The sequence below is a fragment of the Bombina bombina genome, chromosome 2 (genome assembly GCF_027579735.1).
Source record: "Bombina bombina isolate aBomBom1 chromosome 2, aBomBom1.pri, whole genome shotgun sequence".
Classification (NCBI taxonomy): domain Eukaryota; kingdom Metazoa; phylum Chordata; class Amphibia; order Anura; family Bombinatoridae; genus Bombina; species Bombina bombina.
The window spans coordinates 269,657,295-269,676,249 of record NC_069500.1 but is presented as its reverse complement, the minus strand read 5'-3'; the positions used below and the strand labels follow the sequence as shown (position 1 = coordinate 269,676,249).

General features: G+C 35.3%; 1 protein-coding gene across 1 annotated transcript in view; it reads right to left on the bottom strand.

Annotated features, from left to right (window-relative positions):
* Positions 1-18,955, bottom strand: part of CAMK4 (calcium/calmodulin dependent protein kinase IV) — a 489,303-nt gene that overhangs the window by 143,651 nt on the left and 326,697 nt on the right. Inside the window, exon 4 of the mRNA XM_053701539.1 lies at positions 15,581-15,663. Within this exon, the coding sequence (XP_053557514.1) occupies positions 15,581-15,663 (83 nt within the window). The remainder of the gene's footprint in view (positions 1-15,580; positions 15,664-18,955) is intronic.

Below are 18,955 nucleotides of genomic sequence, written 5' to 3'. Positions count from 1 at the left end.
GGGTATCATGTATTTATTTGCAAAGAATGGATATTTTAAGAGCTGGGACAGTTTTCTTTCTGCACCTGTGTATCACTTCCTGATTGAAGTCTAGTTTTAAACACCATTGTCAAAAATATTACACTGTGTGGCCTAATGTCATCATCAATGTTTATCTTTAATACTAATTTCACATATACATACTGTATAATACACAATGTAACAAATGCCACTTACAAGTTCTGATGAGTGATCAATGACACAAGTATAGAGCAATTTGATTCGCTAGTGATTGTAGAAAATGTATATTTAATGCAGATTGGCTGATTTCATTAAAGGGACAGTCTACACCAGAATTTTTATTGTTTAAAAAGATACCTAAGGCCTTTATTACCCATTCCCCAGTTTTGCATAACCAACACAATATGTTTTACCTCTGTGATTACCTTGTATCTAAGCCTCTGCAGACTGCCCCCTTATCTCAGTGCTTTTGACAGACATGCAGTTTAGCCAACCAGTGCAGACTCCTAAATAACTCCACGGGAGTAAGCACAATGGTATCTATATGACACACATGAACTAGTACTGTCTAACTGTGAAAAACTTTTAAAATGCTCTGAGCTAAGAGGCGGTTTCAGTGGTTTAGAAATCAGTTGGAGCCTACCTAGGTTTAGCTTTTCAAAAAACCACCAAGGGAACATAGTAAATTTTACTGATAAAAGTAAATTGGAAAGTTGTTTAAAATTGCATGCCATATCTGAATCATGAACGTTTAATCTTGACTAGACTGTCCCTTTAATCACGTGATTATGCATTTCCCAATAAAAAGTGGTGGAAAATTTTACTAGTATGTGTTGTTTAGGAGTTTGAGTATTGCATGCAAATTTGGTGCGAAATATTGCTGCAAGTTTGTTGTGAAGTATTGCTGCAAATTTGGTGTGAAGTGGAGAGTGGGACCTGTCATTATAGGTGGTTTAGTCATTATAAATTTACATGGCAGGCTAAAATGATGGAAAAACAAATAAGAATAAACCAAAGATTTCTAAAAATGCTTTTGAAATTAATCTGTCCATTAAAATTACATGTGATTATAATATTGTTATTTAACATATTATTTAGACACTGAACATGCGTCTTTGTTGGCGCCGGTTGCTGGTTGATTAAGGCAGTAACATCCCATTGCATTCTATAGCATTCGCGAGCTGAAAGGTGGCAGATTGAACAGTAGGTTTGCGGCGTTGCAATAGACGCAAGCGTACCTGTTGAATGTTTGATAAATTTTAATTTGGTCGAATACGACATGTGAGATAGCGGTATCGCAGTTGAATGCTGGAATACTGCGAGCATCGATTTGTGTCAAATTTTACTCTACTGCGTATAAATTTTGCATCTAATTTGATGCAGAATTCCAGCGTATTCACAGTTGAAGCTTTGATAAATCGGCCCCTTAGTCTTATTTATGTAGGGCAAAAGAATGCTGAGTTTGCAATGAACAACACGTCGAAGAAAAATCCAGGCATGGAGGATAAGCTGAATGTCTGCTGAGAAAGACAGTATACTGCAGGAACAAAATATGCAAATACTCTACAGATCACATTAAATCAGCACGAATACTTATTTACTTATTATTATTATTCTTTACCTAGAGTAATAGTTTGTTTTAACTGTGACAGTGCAACATTATCTGGTTCACTTTTGGAAATAAACCTCATAGAAATAACTTATTTTTCAAATATGTATCCACTTATATAGACTAATGTATTATGAGTTTCAAGAAAAACAGCAACACTATCTTCACATGGTGCAGCAATGTTCAAAATAACCACACAAAATGTCTAGTAAAATGGTGGATATAATGAAAGACTGGTCTGTTGTCTGGTAATGATCTGCTTGATCATGACCTATCTACTTGAAGCTACTCTTGGTGCCCAGTGCTCCGGTCTCCATTGTTTAATACGAAGGTCTCTGGAAACAAATTTACCACAAATTTACACAACATGGGCCTGATTCATCTGTGACATGCACCATCTCTGTTGAAGCATCTTATAAAACTACAGATACATAAATACTTGAGTACATGGCTTGTCACGTTGGCACCTACAACATATCTTTATGACCATGCCAAAGGATAATGATCTATATTAGTATTAATATGTGCTCATGTGTATCCTTAGACATTGATAGTATTGCTATATTGTACATTCATTTGTTTAGTTTTTATATTGCATTTTTGGAGGTCCAGCACTGGATATTAATTAGGATTTTTATACAACATTTTGGCTTTAATTCCTAGACATAAAATGAATATTTTTTTTTATTTTTTTTAGCATTTACTGTATTTTATACTTGATTTTTTTCTGTACTCTTTCTCCGTCTTTCTTTATAGTTTTTTATAAACTTTCTTAATAGTGCAATTAGATCAACATTTTAAAACCATAATTTAGTTGATAATATGAGTAACGCACATGAAATTAAAGTATTCCATTGTCTCATATAAAAGTCACTGCTATCTTTTTTTTCTCTTACAATATATTATGCTAAAACAAAAAAATATTTTATTCATGTAAATTTTTCTGTATAAGACTTATTTTTTAAACGTTCTTCAAGGTTATGTTCTGAAAAGGCAATAAAAAATTAAAGAAAATAATTACCTGTAAATGACATGAGCTGTATGCCTGTGGGATTTAATTGCGTAATTGTGCTATGTTTGGATTTAATAAGCGGGAAGTAAGAATGGCTTATATGGCAACATTAAGTGCTGAAATGCTAATGTAGTTATACAATTTATACAATATACAATCAACTCTAAACGGTGAGCCAGAAGCAATGAAAAGTTACTTTGAAAATAAATTTCTAATATAAATGCTTGATGTTGACCCAAAAAATACTTCTCCTAAAAAGGGGTGTTTAATCTTAATAACTAAGGAGGAACTTTATGACTTGAAGGGCCAGTAAACACATTTTGACCTAGATTCCAAGAGGCGTGCTAATTTTTCTTTTCCCTGCTCGTGCGCTAACTGTGCTCAAGTTAAAAAACTAACGCAGTGAAAACTGGCTTGGTAAAAAAAAATAATTTATATTTATCTCACGCGATAACCCGACACTGCAGTAAATCAACTGCGCTAAAGCCGAAGGTGTGTTAGGAATACTTCACATTCCTATGTTCACTATCTTCACTAGAAGAAAATGTATACATATATATATATATATATATATATATATATATATGTATGATTTTGTTTGTAAAGTATATATAGTATATATACACATGTATAGAGATATATACACATATATAGACATGTACTCATACACATATTTAGATATGTGCCATATATCATATCCATTGTTATCCCTCTTAAAACCTTTGTATAAATATTAAAACTTTAATTTAAAAATTTATAAATGAGTGTAGTACTTTATTTTTAAATGTTTTTTTATATATTTTGTTCCATGCTATCATTAGTGCACCACTTGTACTCTAGCCCTTTATAAGTTTCATTAACACAGCTGTTGAATATGTTACTCCAGCTTGCATAATAAAGTCTGAAACATAGCTGTTGAATAAGCAACTCCAGTGCGCATAAAAAACTGAAGCACAGCTGTTGAATGTTCTTTTTATTTTAAAACATTTATTTCTATATACTGTATATTTTTTTTTTTGTAAAATATCTATCTATGCCTATATATCGAATGAAAAACTAATATATATATATATATATATATATATATATATATATATATATATATACAGTATATTTTCCACTTTACGAGAGCCAGGTTCCTGCTATTGTTCAAGTGTAAGAGGAGGTCACACTATATACTTGCCACTTTAGCCTATAGAAGCTGTTTTTTCTGATTTTTTTTTTTTTTTTTTCAATACTGCATACAAATATCCTGTATTTTCTGGTTGTATTCTAATTTATGGTAGAAATAAAGTATCATGATACACACTATAAAATTAGAAATTCAAGAAATAAAAGAAGCAGCGCTAAAAAGCAATTGAGGTTAAACTAAAAATTAATAAAAAATTTCATTTAAAGAACAAAATAAAATAATAAAGTTCAAAACATCATTTATTAATACACATCATATTTAAAAAGTCATATGTAAAAAAGTTAATACCATATGGGACCAAGTGGTACAAAAAGAGTAAAAAAAATAAAAAATCTCAAAAATTTCAAAAATTAAAAGTCCATTTGTTTCTCTATAGAGTCCAATCAAAAATAATAAACGGCTAGATTATGAGTTTAGCAGTATGGGTGAAAAAGCAGCATTAAGGCTCATAATGCTGCTTTTTCACTACCGCTGGTATTACGAGTCTTGCAAGTTTAGGGGCACTGCACACTTTTTTGGCCGTAACGCAAATTAACTTACGCAATTTGCGTAAAGTCTTTTTTCAATGGGACTTCCATAGCGCCGGTATTACAAGTTTTTTTTGGAGGGCCAAAAAGTGAGCGGTACAGCCTATCCCGCAAGATTCATAACGCAATCTAATGTCAGTAGTTATGAGTTTTACGCTACAAAGCTGTAGCATAAAACTCATAACTAAAGTGTTAAAATGTACACTAACACCCATAAACTACCTATTAACCCCTAAACTGAGGTCCTCCCGCATTGCAAACACTAAAATAAAATTATTAAACTCTAATCTGCCGCTCCGGACATCGCCGCCACTAGAATAAACATATTAACCCCTAAACTGCCGCACTCCCGCATTGCAAACACTAGTTAAATATTATTAACCCCTAATCTTCTGTCCCTAACATCGCCGCAAACCTACATTACAGTTATTAACCCCTAATCTCCCGTCCCCAACGTCGTCGCCGCCACTATACTAAAGATATTAACCCCTAAACCTAACCCTAACTCTAACACCCCCTAACTTAAATATAATTAAAAGAAATCTAAATAAAAATTCCTATCATTAACTAAATAATTCCTATTTAAAACTAAATACTTACCTATAATATAAACCCTAAGCTAGCTACAATATAACTAATAGTTATAGCTTAGGGTTTATTTTTATTTTACAGGCAAGTTTGTATTTATTTATTTATTTATTTATTTATTTTTAAATGTTTTTATTAAAGGTTTTGTAAATATATAACTCGCAGGACCCCTTTTTCAGTAATGGAAATGATCAGATTATTGGGTCATAGAACCCATCACAGAAAGTTCCGCATATTTGAAAAATAAAAAATAAATAAGAATACAGCAGGGCACTTTAGCTGGTATGTTTTGAGTGTAGAAAAACAAAGGTGGGGGGGGGGAGGGGTTCATATGTGAGGGGGGGGGGAATGTATTATCGTCAGTGTTTCTAGGCACCTGCATACGGTACCTATTAGCTAGAGTAGTCAGGTTGTTAACTGTCAGGTTAGGCGTCAGTCGTCAGAGCCTGTGGGTGCCAAAAAGTGTTGTGGTCATTCTTCCAGTCGGCCCAGGCCATCTCAAACAGGTCAGACCTATTAAGGTCAAAGTATATTGGCTTTTCCATGGTGTACAGATAGGCCATTGTATGGATAATATCTTGCCAGCTAGGGGGAACATCCCTTTTCCAAGCCTTAGCTATGTTGGTCTTGATTGAGGCCAGGAGGTAGACACCGAAAAGACTCTGGTGTCTGGGTAGATTGTGTAAATCTAAGTGAATGAGGGCAAGCGCCGGATCAGCAGAAACTCTAATGCCATAATCTAAAAGGGTACGTATTCCTCTTTCCCATAGTGGTTTAATGGCAGGGCATTCCCACCAGATGTGTAGCAAGCTACCGCGTAAACCACAACCTCTCCAGCACAGAGGAGATGATCCAGGGAACATCTTAGACAGTCGTGTTGGGACAAAGTACCAGTGAGAGAGCACCTTGTAATACGTCTCAAATATTGTTACACAATGAAGAGTCTTCTTAGTTAACTGGATGGCCCGTTGCCACATTTCAATAGGGGTGTCAGTACCCAGGAGAGTATCCCATCTCAAGAGATGAGGAGCCACAGTCGGTGGTGCCGTCCAAAAGGACGTAGTGTCTTGACAATGGTCGGATAAGCTTGCGCCCGCCTTGCCAGATAGACTTCCATGGAGTAAGGGGGCGGGAAGCAGGTGGAAGAAAGTTCCAGCTTCTTAGGAAACTCTGGATCCTGCAAAGTTCAAAATTGAGGAACTGAGGAATGATTACCTGCTGGTTTAGTTGTGATAAGGTTATGAACTCGTCTGGTTTTGTGGTGGACCAGAAATCTGAAACTTTAATAACCCCTAATTGAGCCCACGTGTTCGGGTGGGTATCAGGTAAGTTCGTGAGTAGGCCGGCTACCGAAGTTATGGGGGAGGGATGGGGAGCAATGAGCTAACGGTGTTGAAGCCTATCCAAGACTGATAGACACTCCAGAATAACCAGATTGTTTATGCACAGCATTCTACGACTATGATGTGGAATCCAAATAACATCCCGGAGAAGAACGTTGGGCGGCAATGATGCCTGCTCGAGTTCTCTCCACCTGTCATGGGACCGGAGTACTTCCCACTGGGAGATGTATTTATTTTATCTAGGTAGAATAGTTAGTAAATATTTATTAACTATTTACTAACTACCTAGCTAAAATAAATACAAATTTACCTGTAAAATAAAACCAAACCTGAGTTACACTAACACTTAACCTTACACTACAATTAAATAAATTACCTAAATTAAATAAAATTAACTAAATTACAAAAACAAACACTAAATTACACAAAATAAAAAGACATTATCAGATATTAAAACAATTACACCTAATCTAATAGCCCTATCAAAATAAAAAAGCCCCCCAAAATAAAAAAAAACCCTTAGCCTAAACTAAACTACCAATAGCCTTTAAAAGGGCCTTTTGCAGGGCATTGCCCCCAAAAAATAAGCTCTTTTATGTGTAAAAAAAAAAAAATACAAACACCCCCCAACAGTAAAACCCACCACCCACACAACCAACCCCCCAAATAAAATCCTAACTAAAAAAACCTAAGATCCCCATTGCCCTGAAAAGGCATTTTTATGAGCATTGTCCTTAAAAGGGCATTTAGCTCTTTTTCAATTGCCTAAACCCTAAGCTAAAAATAAAACCCACCCAATAAACCTTTAAAAAAGCCTAACACTAACCCCCAAAGATCCACTTACAGTTTTGAAGACCGGACATCCATCTTTAACGAAGCCAGAAGAAGTCTTCATCAAAGCGGCAAGAAGTCCTCAACAAAGCCGGGAGAAGTCTTCATCCAGTCTTCTGCAGTGGTCCTCCAGAAAGGCAGAAATCTTCATCCAGACGGCATCTTCTATCTTCATCCTTCCGACACAGAGCAGCTCCATCTTCAAGACATCCGGCGTGGAGCATCCTCTTCAATCGAAGTCTTCTTCCTGAATGAAGGTTCCTTTAAGTGATGTCATCTAAGATGGCGTCCCTTGAATTCCGATTGGCTGATAGAATTTTATCAGCCAATCGGAATTAAAGGTGAAAAAATCCTATTGGCTGATGCAATCAGCCAATAGAATTGATCTTCAATCCTATTGGCTGATCCAATCAGCCAATAGGATTGAGCTCACATTCTATTGTCTGATTGGAACTGATTGGAGCTGATTTTGTAATTTAGGTAATTGTATTTTATTTAGAGAATTTATTTAATTGTAGTGTAGTGTTAGGTGTTAGTGTAACTTAGGTTAGGTTTTATTTTACAGGTAAATTTGTATTTATTTTAGCTAAGTAGTTATTAAATAGTTAATAACTATTTACTAACTATTCTACCTAGGTAAAATAAATACAAACTTGCCTGTAAAATAAAAATAAAACCTAAGCTAGATACAAACTATTAGTTATATTGTAGCAAGCTTATGGTTTATTTTACAGGTAAGTATTTAGTTTTAAATAGGAATAATGTAGTTAATGATAGTAATTTTATTTAGATTTATTTAAATTATATTTAAGTTAGGGGGTGTTAGGGTTAGGGTTAGACTTAGGTTTAGGGGTTAATAAATGTAATATAGTGGCAGTGACGTTAGGGACGGCAGATTAGGGGTTAATAAATGTAGGTAGGTGGCGGTGATGTTGGGGGCAGCAGATTAGGGGTTAATAAATATAATGTAGGTTGCGGCGATGTCCGGAGCAGAAGATTAGGGGTTAATAAGTATAATGTAGGTGGTGGTGATGTTAGGGGCGGCAGATTAGGAGTTAATAAATGTATGTAGGTGACGGCGATGTTAGGGGCGGCAGATTAGGGGTTAATAATATTTGACTAGTGTTTGCTATGTGGGAGTGCTGCGGTTTAGGGGTTAATATGTTTATTACAGTGGCGGCGACGTTGGGGGCGGCAAATTAGGTGTTAATAAGTGTAGGTCGTTTGCAGCGACAGTGGGGGCGGGAGAATAGGGATTTAATAAATATAATATAGGTGTCAGCGATGTTGGGGGCAGCAGATTAGGGGTTAATAAGTATAATTTAGGTGTCGGCGATGTCGGGGCAGCAGATTAGGGGTTAATAAGTGTAAGATTAGGGGTGTTTAGACTCAGGGTTTATGTTAGGGTGTTAGGTGTAAACATAAATTTTGTTTCCCCATAGGAATCAATGGGGCTGCGTTACGGAGCTTTACTATGCTTTTTTTGCAGGTGTTAGACTTTTTTTTCAGCCGGCTCTCCCCATTGATGTCTATGGGGAAATCGTGTACGAGCACGTAAAACCAGCTCACTGCAGCTTTCAGCAGCGCTGGTATTGGAGTGCAGTATGGAGCTCAATTTTGCTTTACGCTCACTTCCTAATAACGTCGGGTTTTTGTAAACCTGTAATACCAGCGCTGTAGGAAAGTGAGCGGTGACAATAATGTGCAAGTTAGTACCCATATAGATCTCTTGATTTTGGGTTATCAGCAATAATAGTTAAGATGATATGTAAATAGTGTTAGTCCATTACAAAAAGGTGATTACTAATGGTTTACACTCTCTGTAATGTTACTTCCCCTTATGTAGTCTTATTAACTTTTGTCAAGCCGTTTTAATGTTCTACAATCTCTGTGTATGTTGTTTGGTAATTACCTTTAATCCACTCCAGTTTTAGCTGAATGTGTCTGCTTGTCAGTATTTCTTACTGTGCTGCTTATCAGGCTCCCGGAAACATCAGGTATGAAGCAGCGGTCTAAAGACCGCTGCTCCATAACTTGTCCGCCTGCTCTGAGGCTACGAACATCAATCTGCCCGATCCTATAAGATCGGGCTGATTGACATCCCCTCCTAGCGACCAATTGGCCACGAATCTGCAGTGGGCGGCATTGCACAAGCAGTTCAAAAGAACTGCTTGTGCAATGATAAATGCCGACAGCGTATGCTGTCGGCATTTATTGATGAGCGGCCGACATGATGCGCTACATTGTATAATGTCCGTCCGCACTTTAATAAATCGGCCCCCAAGTGTGTAACATGTATCCAGTTTTAGTTCAGTGTGTGTGCTTGTCAGTATTTTTCACTGCGAGATCACAGCTGAACTCCTGCTGGTCTTTGTGCATGTATTTCTCTAACATGCAGGTTGATTGTAGTAAATTACAGCTGTCAGCATACGTCCAGCCTGCCACGCCAGCTGTGTGTAATGTTCCAAACTTTGTAAAAAACGCCAACCAGGGTACGCCTCTACGTATTTCAGCTCTAGGAGCCTTTGTCAAGAGTGCCTTAGGTCTCTCCTTTTGTAGGGTAATTTTTTAATTTATTTTTTTAACTCCATGGCTTTCAATATATTTTTTATATTTTTTTAAAAACAAGTTTCATATTTTTCCCTATTTACAATTACTCCTTTGTAGTGTGTTGAAGTTTATGCAAGGAAGTGTTGCTGCCTTATTTCTTTAGTTTAAAAATAAAGATTGCTGGATATATAATTTTTAAATCATTAGCAAATGATTTGATCATTTTACTTCCCTCCTTGAAATCGAACCACTGGTCTCAGTGGAATTTGATTTGACCAAAAAACCTTTTATCTTTCCACTCGGCTAACCTTCATACACTGGAAATGTTTCTTTTTCATTCAATCTTATAAGCTGTTGTCTTCATTATTCAATAAATGTATAAATTATAGATGTAGTTCCTCCACTATCTACCTAACCACTTGGCCACTAATCTTAGCTATTCACTTGGTCCCCATAACAACATATTTTGAACTTTTCTAAGAAAAAAAAAATATGTAGCATAATAATAACAATGATGTGTACACATTGAACATGCTATTGATCATCCGTCCTATATGTATATTTAAATTCAGATGTAATTTCTGGATATTATAAAGTTCTTCAAATATTGCCAAATGAATAAGCATTTTTATTTTATAAAGTAAGGAGTATGTTTAGTTATGGCTAGATTATGAGTTGTGCGTTAGGGTTAAAAGGCAGCGTTTGCCGGTCCTAACGCTACTTTTTAACGCCTGCTGGTATTACGAGTCTTGCAGGTACAGGTGTACCGCTCACTTTTCTGGCCAGACTCAGAAATACCGCAAATCCACTTACGTCAATTCTATGGGACTTGCATAGCGCCGGTATTACGAGTCTGCCAAAAAGTGAGCGGTAGACCCTCTCCTGCCAAGCCTGGTACCGCATTTTAAAGTCAGTAGTTAAGAGTTTTACACTACAACGCCGTAGCATAAAACTCTTACCTAAAGTGCTAAAAAGTACACTAACACTCATAAACTACCTATTAACCCCTAAACCGAGGCCCCCACATCGCAAACACTAAAATAAATTTTTTAACCCCTAATCTGCCGAACCGGACATCGCTGCCACTATAATAAATATATTAACCCCTAAACCGCCGCACTCCCGAATCGCAAACACTAGTTAAATATTATTAAACCCTAATCTGCCATCCCTAACATCGCCGACACCTACCTACATTTATTAACCCCTAATCTGCCACCCACAACGTCGCCGCCACTATATTAAATGTATTAACCCCTAAAGTCTAACCCTAACCCTAACCCCCCCTAACTTAAATATAATTACAATAAATCTAAATAAAATTACTACAATACAATTACCTAAAACTAAATACTTACCTATAAAATAAACCCTAAACTAGCTACAATATAACTAATAGTTACATTGTAGCTAGCTTAGGGTTTATTTTTATTTTACAGGCAACTTTGTATTTATTTTAACTAGGTAAAATAGTTATTAAATAGTTATTAACTATTTAATAACTACCTAGTTAAAATAAATACAAATTTACCTGTAAAATAAAACCTAACCTAAGTTACAATTACACCTAACACTACACTACTGTGTAATTAAATAAATTAACTAAATTAAATACAATTAATTACAATTAAATAAAATTATTTAAAGTACGGAAAAAAACACTAAATTACAGAAAATAATAAAATAATTACAAGATTTTTAAAATAATTACACCTACTCTAATCCCCCTAACAAAATAAAAAAAGCCATACCCTACACTAAATTACAAATAGCCCTTAAAAGGGCCTTTTGCGAGGCATTGCCCCAAAGTAATCAGCTCTTTTACCTGTAAAATAAAAGAACCCCCCAACATTAAAACCCACCACCCACACAACCAACCCTACTCTAAAACCCACCCAATCCCCCCCTTAAAAAAACCTAACACTAACCCCTTGAAGACCACCCTACAGTGAGACGTCTTCACCCAACCAGGCAGAAGTGGTCCTCCAGACGGGCAGAAGTCTTCATCCAAGCCGGGCAGAAGAGGTCCTCCAGATGGGCAGAAGTCTTCATCCAGACGGCATTTTCTATCTTCATCCATCCGTGAAGATGTCTCACGGTAGGGTGATCTTCAAGGGGTTAGTGTTAGTTTTTTTTAAGGGGGGATTGGGTGGGTTTTAGAGTAGAGTTGGTTGTGTGGGTGGTGGGTTTTAATGTTGGGGGGGTATTTGTACTTTTTGTTTTACAGGTAAAAGAGCTGATAACTTTGGGGCAATGCCCCGCAAAAGGCCCTTTTAAGGGCTATTTGTAATTTAGTGTAGGGTAGGGCTTTTTTTATTTTGGGGGGCTTTTTTATTTTGTTAGGGGGATTAGAGTAGGTGTAATTAGTTTAAAAATATTGCAATTATTTTATTTTTTTCTGTAATTTATTGGGGGGGTTTTATTTAATTGTAATTAATTGTATTTAATTTAGTTAATTTATTTAATTATAGTGTAGTGTTAGGTGTAATTGTAACTTAGGTTAGGTTTTATTTTACAGGTAAATTTGTATTTATTTTAACTAGGTAGTTATTAAATAGTTAATAACTATTTAATAACTATTGTACCTAGTTAAAATAAATACAAAGTTGCCTGTAAAATAAAAATAAACCCTAAGCTAGCTACAATGTAACTATTAGTTATATTGTAGCAAGCTTATGGTTTATTTTATAGTTAAGTATTTAGTTTTAAAAAGGAATTATTTAGGTAATTGTAGTATTTTTATTTAGATTTATTGTAATTATATTTAAGTTAGGGGGGTTAGGGTTAGACTTAGGTTTAGGGGTTAATACATTTAATATAGTGGTGGCGACATTGTGGACGGCAGATTAGGGGTTAATAAATGTAGTTAGGTTGCGGAGACATTGGGGACGGCAGATTAGGGGTTAATAAATATAATGTAGGTGGCGGTGGTGTCCGGAGCGGCAGATTAGGGGTTAATAATATAATGCAGGTGTCAGCGATGTCGGGGGCGGCAGATTAGGGGTTAATAAGTGTAAGATTAGGGGTGTTTAGACTCGGGTTCATGTTAGGGTGTTAGGTGTAGACATAAAAAGTATTTCCCTTATAGGAATCAATGGGGCTGCGTTAGGAGCTTTACGCTGCTTTTTTGCAGGTGTTAGATTTTTTTTCAGCCAGCTCTCCCCCATTGATTCCTATGGGGAAATCGTGCACGAGCACGTTTTAGCAGCTCACCGCTAACGTAAGCAGCGCTGGTATTGAGGTGAGATGTGGAGCTAAATTTTGCTCTTCGCTCACTTTTTTGCGGTTAACGCTGGGTTTCTAAAAACCCATAATACCAGCGCTGTCTGTAAATGAGCGGTGAGCATAAACTGCTCGGTAGCACTGCACCCCTCCTAATGCAAAACTCGTAATCTAGGTGTCAGTGTTTAATATTGACTTTGCGTGGAGATTAAATTACATGCTATAATCTGTATCTAATTTCCTCCCTTGTTTTTAAATTATGTACTTCAGGGCAGAGGTCCATGATTTTTTATAGATAACAGAATTTATTTTGTATGAGTCTGGTCTAGTCTTTATGACTCTACAATGAAAGATGAGGAGTATATTAAGGTAATGATTAATATTAAGTTTATAATGCAACAATAATATATACTGTACTGCTTATACCTAGCTTCATTTTCTATTTGTGGGTTCTTTGCTATATGATGACAACCCATAGTTTTCTCTACATAGCATAGTATGTTTAAGTCTAGTTCAGCATTTAGACCTGAGGGGTGTAGAGTGTCAAACTCATAAATGAACCTGGCTTTTTCAAAAGTAAGGTTTTCTCAAAATCTCCTTTTCTATCATCTTGTTAACTTTCTTTATCCCACAAAATGTCATGTCTTTTATGTTTCTATTGTGGATCTCTATGACATGTTTATATAATACTGTTTCTTCTTTACCCTTTTCTATTTGCTATATATGTTCCCTTATCCTGTCGTTCAGTTGTCAACTTGTTTGCCCTACATATTAAAGGGCACACGAGCACTGTAACAAGTAAATTATATTCTTGTCTGAACATCTAATGGTGTCTTTTATTTTATAGGTCCAACCCGTTTTGGTTATCTTCACTGTTTTGGTTTTATTACTGGATTTACATGATTTGCAGTCAGAGCATGGGAAGAAACCTTGAAGTGTTTCAACTTCTAGATTTATTTGTTTTTTATTCATAGATTTCCTTTTGAATTCACTCGGGCCAAAATGATTTTGAGGTTTCTTGCCTTTCTGTAAAAGAATTTTACACATAGGGGTCCTCCCTTTATAAATGGGAACATTCCATTCATTTATAAAATTCTTGCTTTTCTTTCCCCTTTGTTTGTCATTGTGTCTGTCTATTTGATTTACACATTTATCTTTATCTTTCAGAAGATCTTCTCTCTTCAAAGATTGAACTATTTGATTTGTATTTTCAATTTTTGACTTATCATATCCCCTTTCTTTAAATCTATCTTCCAGTAATGCTGACTGAATGTCATATTCTTTTATGTAAGTGCAATTCGTTCTAAGTCTTAAAAATTGACCCTTAGGTACAGTATATTTTCTTTCCAAGTGTCTAAATGACAGCTAGAATAGTTGATGTAGTTATTTGTGACTGTTTTCATAAAGTATATTTTGGTTTTCAAACTTTCTTCCTCTACTTTTTTTGGAAGATCTAAATACCAACAATTATGGTCTAAACTTCAGTGCAGAATGGAGCAACCAGAAAATACACTTCCAAGATATTGAAATCTATTTAGAGGAAGAAAGTTTTAAAACCAAAATGTACTTTAAGAAAATAGAGGCAACAGAAGGTAGAGAACCACTGAAAAGGCATTCTCAGCTACACCCCCAGTTGAAATTCACTACAAAATCAACCTGCATTTTAGAGAAACACATGCACAAAGACCAACAGGAGTTCAGCTGTGATCTCACAGTAAGAAATACTGACAAGCAGACACATTCAACTAAAACGGGATACCTGTTAACACACAGAGAGTGGATTAAGATAGTTACCAAACAACAAACACAGAGATAGTGGAACATTGAAACGGCTTGACATAATACGTTAATAAGACTACATAAAGGGAAGTAACATTACAGAGAGTGTAAACCATTAGAAATCACCTATTTAAGATGGACTAACACTATTTACATATCATCTTAACTATTATTGCTGATAACCCAAAATCAAGTGATCTATATGGGTTTTAACATCTACAACCACTTTTTCCCCAGCTATTAACTTTATTATTTTTGATGGGACTCTCTATAGAGAAACAAATGGACTTTTAATTTTTGTGATTTTTTATTTTTTACTCTTTTTTACCACTTGGTCCCAATTAAAGTTTAGTGAACTTGTTATTTAAGAGAGCCAGATTTTTTACATTTGACTTTTTAAATATGATGTTTTGAACTTTTTTTTTTTTTTCTTTAAATTAAATTGGTTATTAATTTTTAGTTTTACCTCAACTGCTTTTTAGCACTGCTTCCTTTATTTCTTGAATTTCTGGTTGTATTCTAATAAAGAGACACACAAGAACTGCTTGGGCAATGATAAATACCAACAGTGTATGCTGTCGGTATTTATCGATGTGCGGCAGACATGATACGTTACATTGTATCATATCCGCTCGCACTAAATCAGCCCCTAGGTCTTCAATCATGTTAATCTGGTGAGCTCAAATTTTGTTTCTGCTCGAGCGCAACCATTTACTTTCAACCTGTAATTTGCAAGCTCATTAGCGTGGTTACAATATTGCTTAATGTGTCCTGCGCTAACAACAGCGCACCATTTGTATTCTAGTCCTAAAAACAACTTTAATACTATTTTAATATGTGCATCCTAAAAGTTTGTTGTGCCAATAACAGATTACTCAGTAAAATTGTGCATCCTACGATATTTTCTGTAAATTAACGATTACTCACCTGTCAAATAATTCTCCTCCAGTCACTAATTCAAGAACAAGGCTAATTTCTGTAGGTGTTTCAAAAATCTCCTTTAATTTTATCTAAAAGTTAATTGACAGAAATTTTCAAATTAAATCATGTGATCATACACAATTTTACAATACAGTAAGCAATTTATCATTTTCATTATCAGTATATATTAACATATTTTAACAAATAACATTAAAATCTACAATATACAATTCAAAATCAGTTATAGCTCAAATAAGACATTTTATAACAAGTGATAACACAGATAATGATGCATAAAAGCTTTCCATAAAGTTTTGCTCATTATAATATTAATTTATATTAACTGGACAAACAAGATCTCTGTATAAACTTTTTTTATTGATATACAGCAGTGGTTCTAAAACATTTTACAGCCACTGCCCCCTTGGTTCCATAAACTCATCCTCACCCCCCCCCCCCACCTTGCTTACCCTTAAAAATATGACACATGTATGCAAATATATTTTTTTTTGTGTTTCATTAATTAAAATTGTATTATCTTGATATTGTGATAGAAGCTTTTTGAAGTTGATAGTCACTCTGCATTTAGATATTACTTCACAAAATTGTTTTATTATGATAGATAGACATGTGCGTTTCGTTCCGGCTGAATTTAGTTTTCGGACGATTTTATGCTGATTGGGAGATTCGAATGCATCCGAATTTCCGAATCGGCACCATAACATAAAATTCCGAAAATTAATAAATCAGTTTCCGAATTTCCGTACCCATTATTCATATTCTGAATTTTTCATTGTCCTAATCTAAACCATACTTCCCCGACATCGCCGACACTAACTAAATCACTAAATAAAGCTATTTACCCCTAAATCGCCATTCCCCGACATCACCAACACCAACTAAATCACTAAATAAAGCAATTAATCCCCTAAACCGCCATTCCCCGACATTGCCGATGCTAACTAAACCTATCAACCCCTAAACCGCAGTTCCCAGACATTGCTGACACTAACTAAACCTATTAACCCCTAAACCGCCGTTCCCAAACATCGCCAACACTAACTAAACCTATTATCACCTAAACCACAGTTCCCCGACATCGCCCGACACGAACTGAAACACTAAATAAAACTATTAACCCCTAAACCGCTGTTCCCAAACATTGCCAACACTAACTAAACCTATTAACCCCTAAACTGCCGGCCCCCACATCGCAACAACCTAAATTAAACTAGTAACCCTTAAACCTAATACCCCCTAACTTTAACATAATTAAAATAGACCTAAATTAAAGTTACGCCGTTCCTGGACATTGCCGACACTAACTAAACCTATTAACCCCTAAACCACCGTTCCCAAACATCGCCAACACTAACTAAACCTATTATCACCTAAACCGAGGTTCCCCGACATCGCCCGACACGAACTGAAACACTAAATAAAACTATTAACCCCTAAACCGCTGTTCCCAAACATTGCCAACACTAACTAAACCTATTAACCCCTAAACTGCCAGCCCCCACATCGCAACAACCTAAATTAAACTAGTAACCCCTAAACCTAACACCCCCTAACTTTAACATAATTAAAATAGACCTAAATAAAAGTTACAATTATTAACTAAATACCTATTTAAATATAAATACAAACTTACCTTTGAAATAAAAATAAAACCTAAGCTTAAACTAATAAAACCTAACATTACTAAAAATAAAAAACCTAACATTACTAAAAATAAAAAAAACTAACATTACTAAAAAATTCAAACTACAATAACAAAAAATAATAAACACTAAAATTACTAAAAATAAAAAAACTTTTGTAAGGCATTGCCCTAAAGTTAACCGCTCTTTTGCAAAAAAATAAAAACAAACACACCCTAACATTACAAACCCCCAAACCCCCAAACTAAAAAAACCTAACAAAAAAAACCTAATCTACCCATTGCCCTGAAAAAAGGCATTTGTATGGGCATTGCCCTTAAAAGGGCATTCAGCTCTTTTACTGCCCTTAAAAGGGCATTCAGCTCTTTTTCGGCCATTAAAATAAAAAAAAGCCTTAATTTAAAAAAAAAAAACACCCCCCCCCAAAAAAAAAACAAAAAAAAATACCTAACACTAATCCCAAAATCAGTACTCACAGTTGCTGAAGTCTGGCGAAAGATCGTCATCCCAGCGGCGAAGCATCTTGATCCAGGCGGCTCCATCTGTATCCATTGCAGGACCGGCATCTTCTATCTTCATCCCAGCGGAGGCGGAACGGTTAGTGGATATGCGGAGGCGGAGGTCCAGGCAGAGGTCCATCAGTCTAATGTGGAGATCCTCTTCATGCGATCATCCACAGCACACTGAGGATTCAATGTAAGGTACCCCTTTTGCACTGTTAGGGGGTGTTGGTTTTTATTTTTTTTGCAAAAGAACTGTTAGCTTTAGGGCAATGCCCTACAAAAAGACCTTTTTAGGGCCCTTGGTAGTTTATTATAGATTAGGTTTTTCATTTTAGGGTGGGTTTATTTTTTAAAACAAGGTATTAGAATAGGAATAATTAAAAAAATTTGGATAATTTCATTTGTTATTTTTTGTAATGGTAGTTTTTTTTTAGTTTTTTTTGTAATTTTAGTGTTTATTATTTTTTGTTATTGTAGCTATATTTTTTTAGTAATTTTTATTTTTTTTATTTTTAGTAATGTTTAGTTAGTGTTATTGATGTGTGCGCTTGGCGGTTTAGGGGTTAATAGGTTTAGTTAGTGTCGGGGAACTGCGGTCTAGGGGTTAATAGGTTTAATTTGTGTTGGAGATGTTTGGCAACGGCGGTTTAGGGGTTAATAGGTTTATTTAGTGTTTTCGTTAGTGTCAGCAAAGTTTGGGAATGGCGATTTAAGGGTTAATAGGTTTAGTTAGTGTCGGCGATGTCGGGGATGTTTAGGGGTTAATAATTTTATTTAGTGATTTAGTTAGTGCCAGCGATGTTGGCGAACTCCGGTTTAGGGGTTAATAGGTTTAGTTAGTGTTAACTATGTGGGGGGGGCGACGGTTTAGGGGTTAATAGCTTTAGTTAGTGTCAGTGATGTGGATCACGGCGGCGACGGTTTTAGATAATTTTGTTTCGGCAATCACCAGCACATTAGTTATGTGTAGTAAAAACTTTTTTTTTCGGATCCTTTCATTTTTTCGGATCTTTTCGGATCCATTCTTTATTCATATGCATTATTCTATTCGAAACTTCAGAATAGAATAAGGCATATGAATAAAGAATAGATCCGAAAAAACGAACAGATCAGAAAAAACAATTTAACAAAACAATTTTTTTTAAAACTTAACTAAACTAAATTGCCGAAACTAAATTATTTATTTTACTAATAAAAACTAAACAAAATGATTT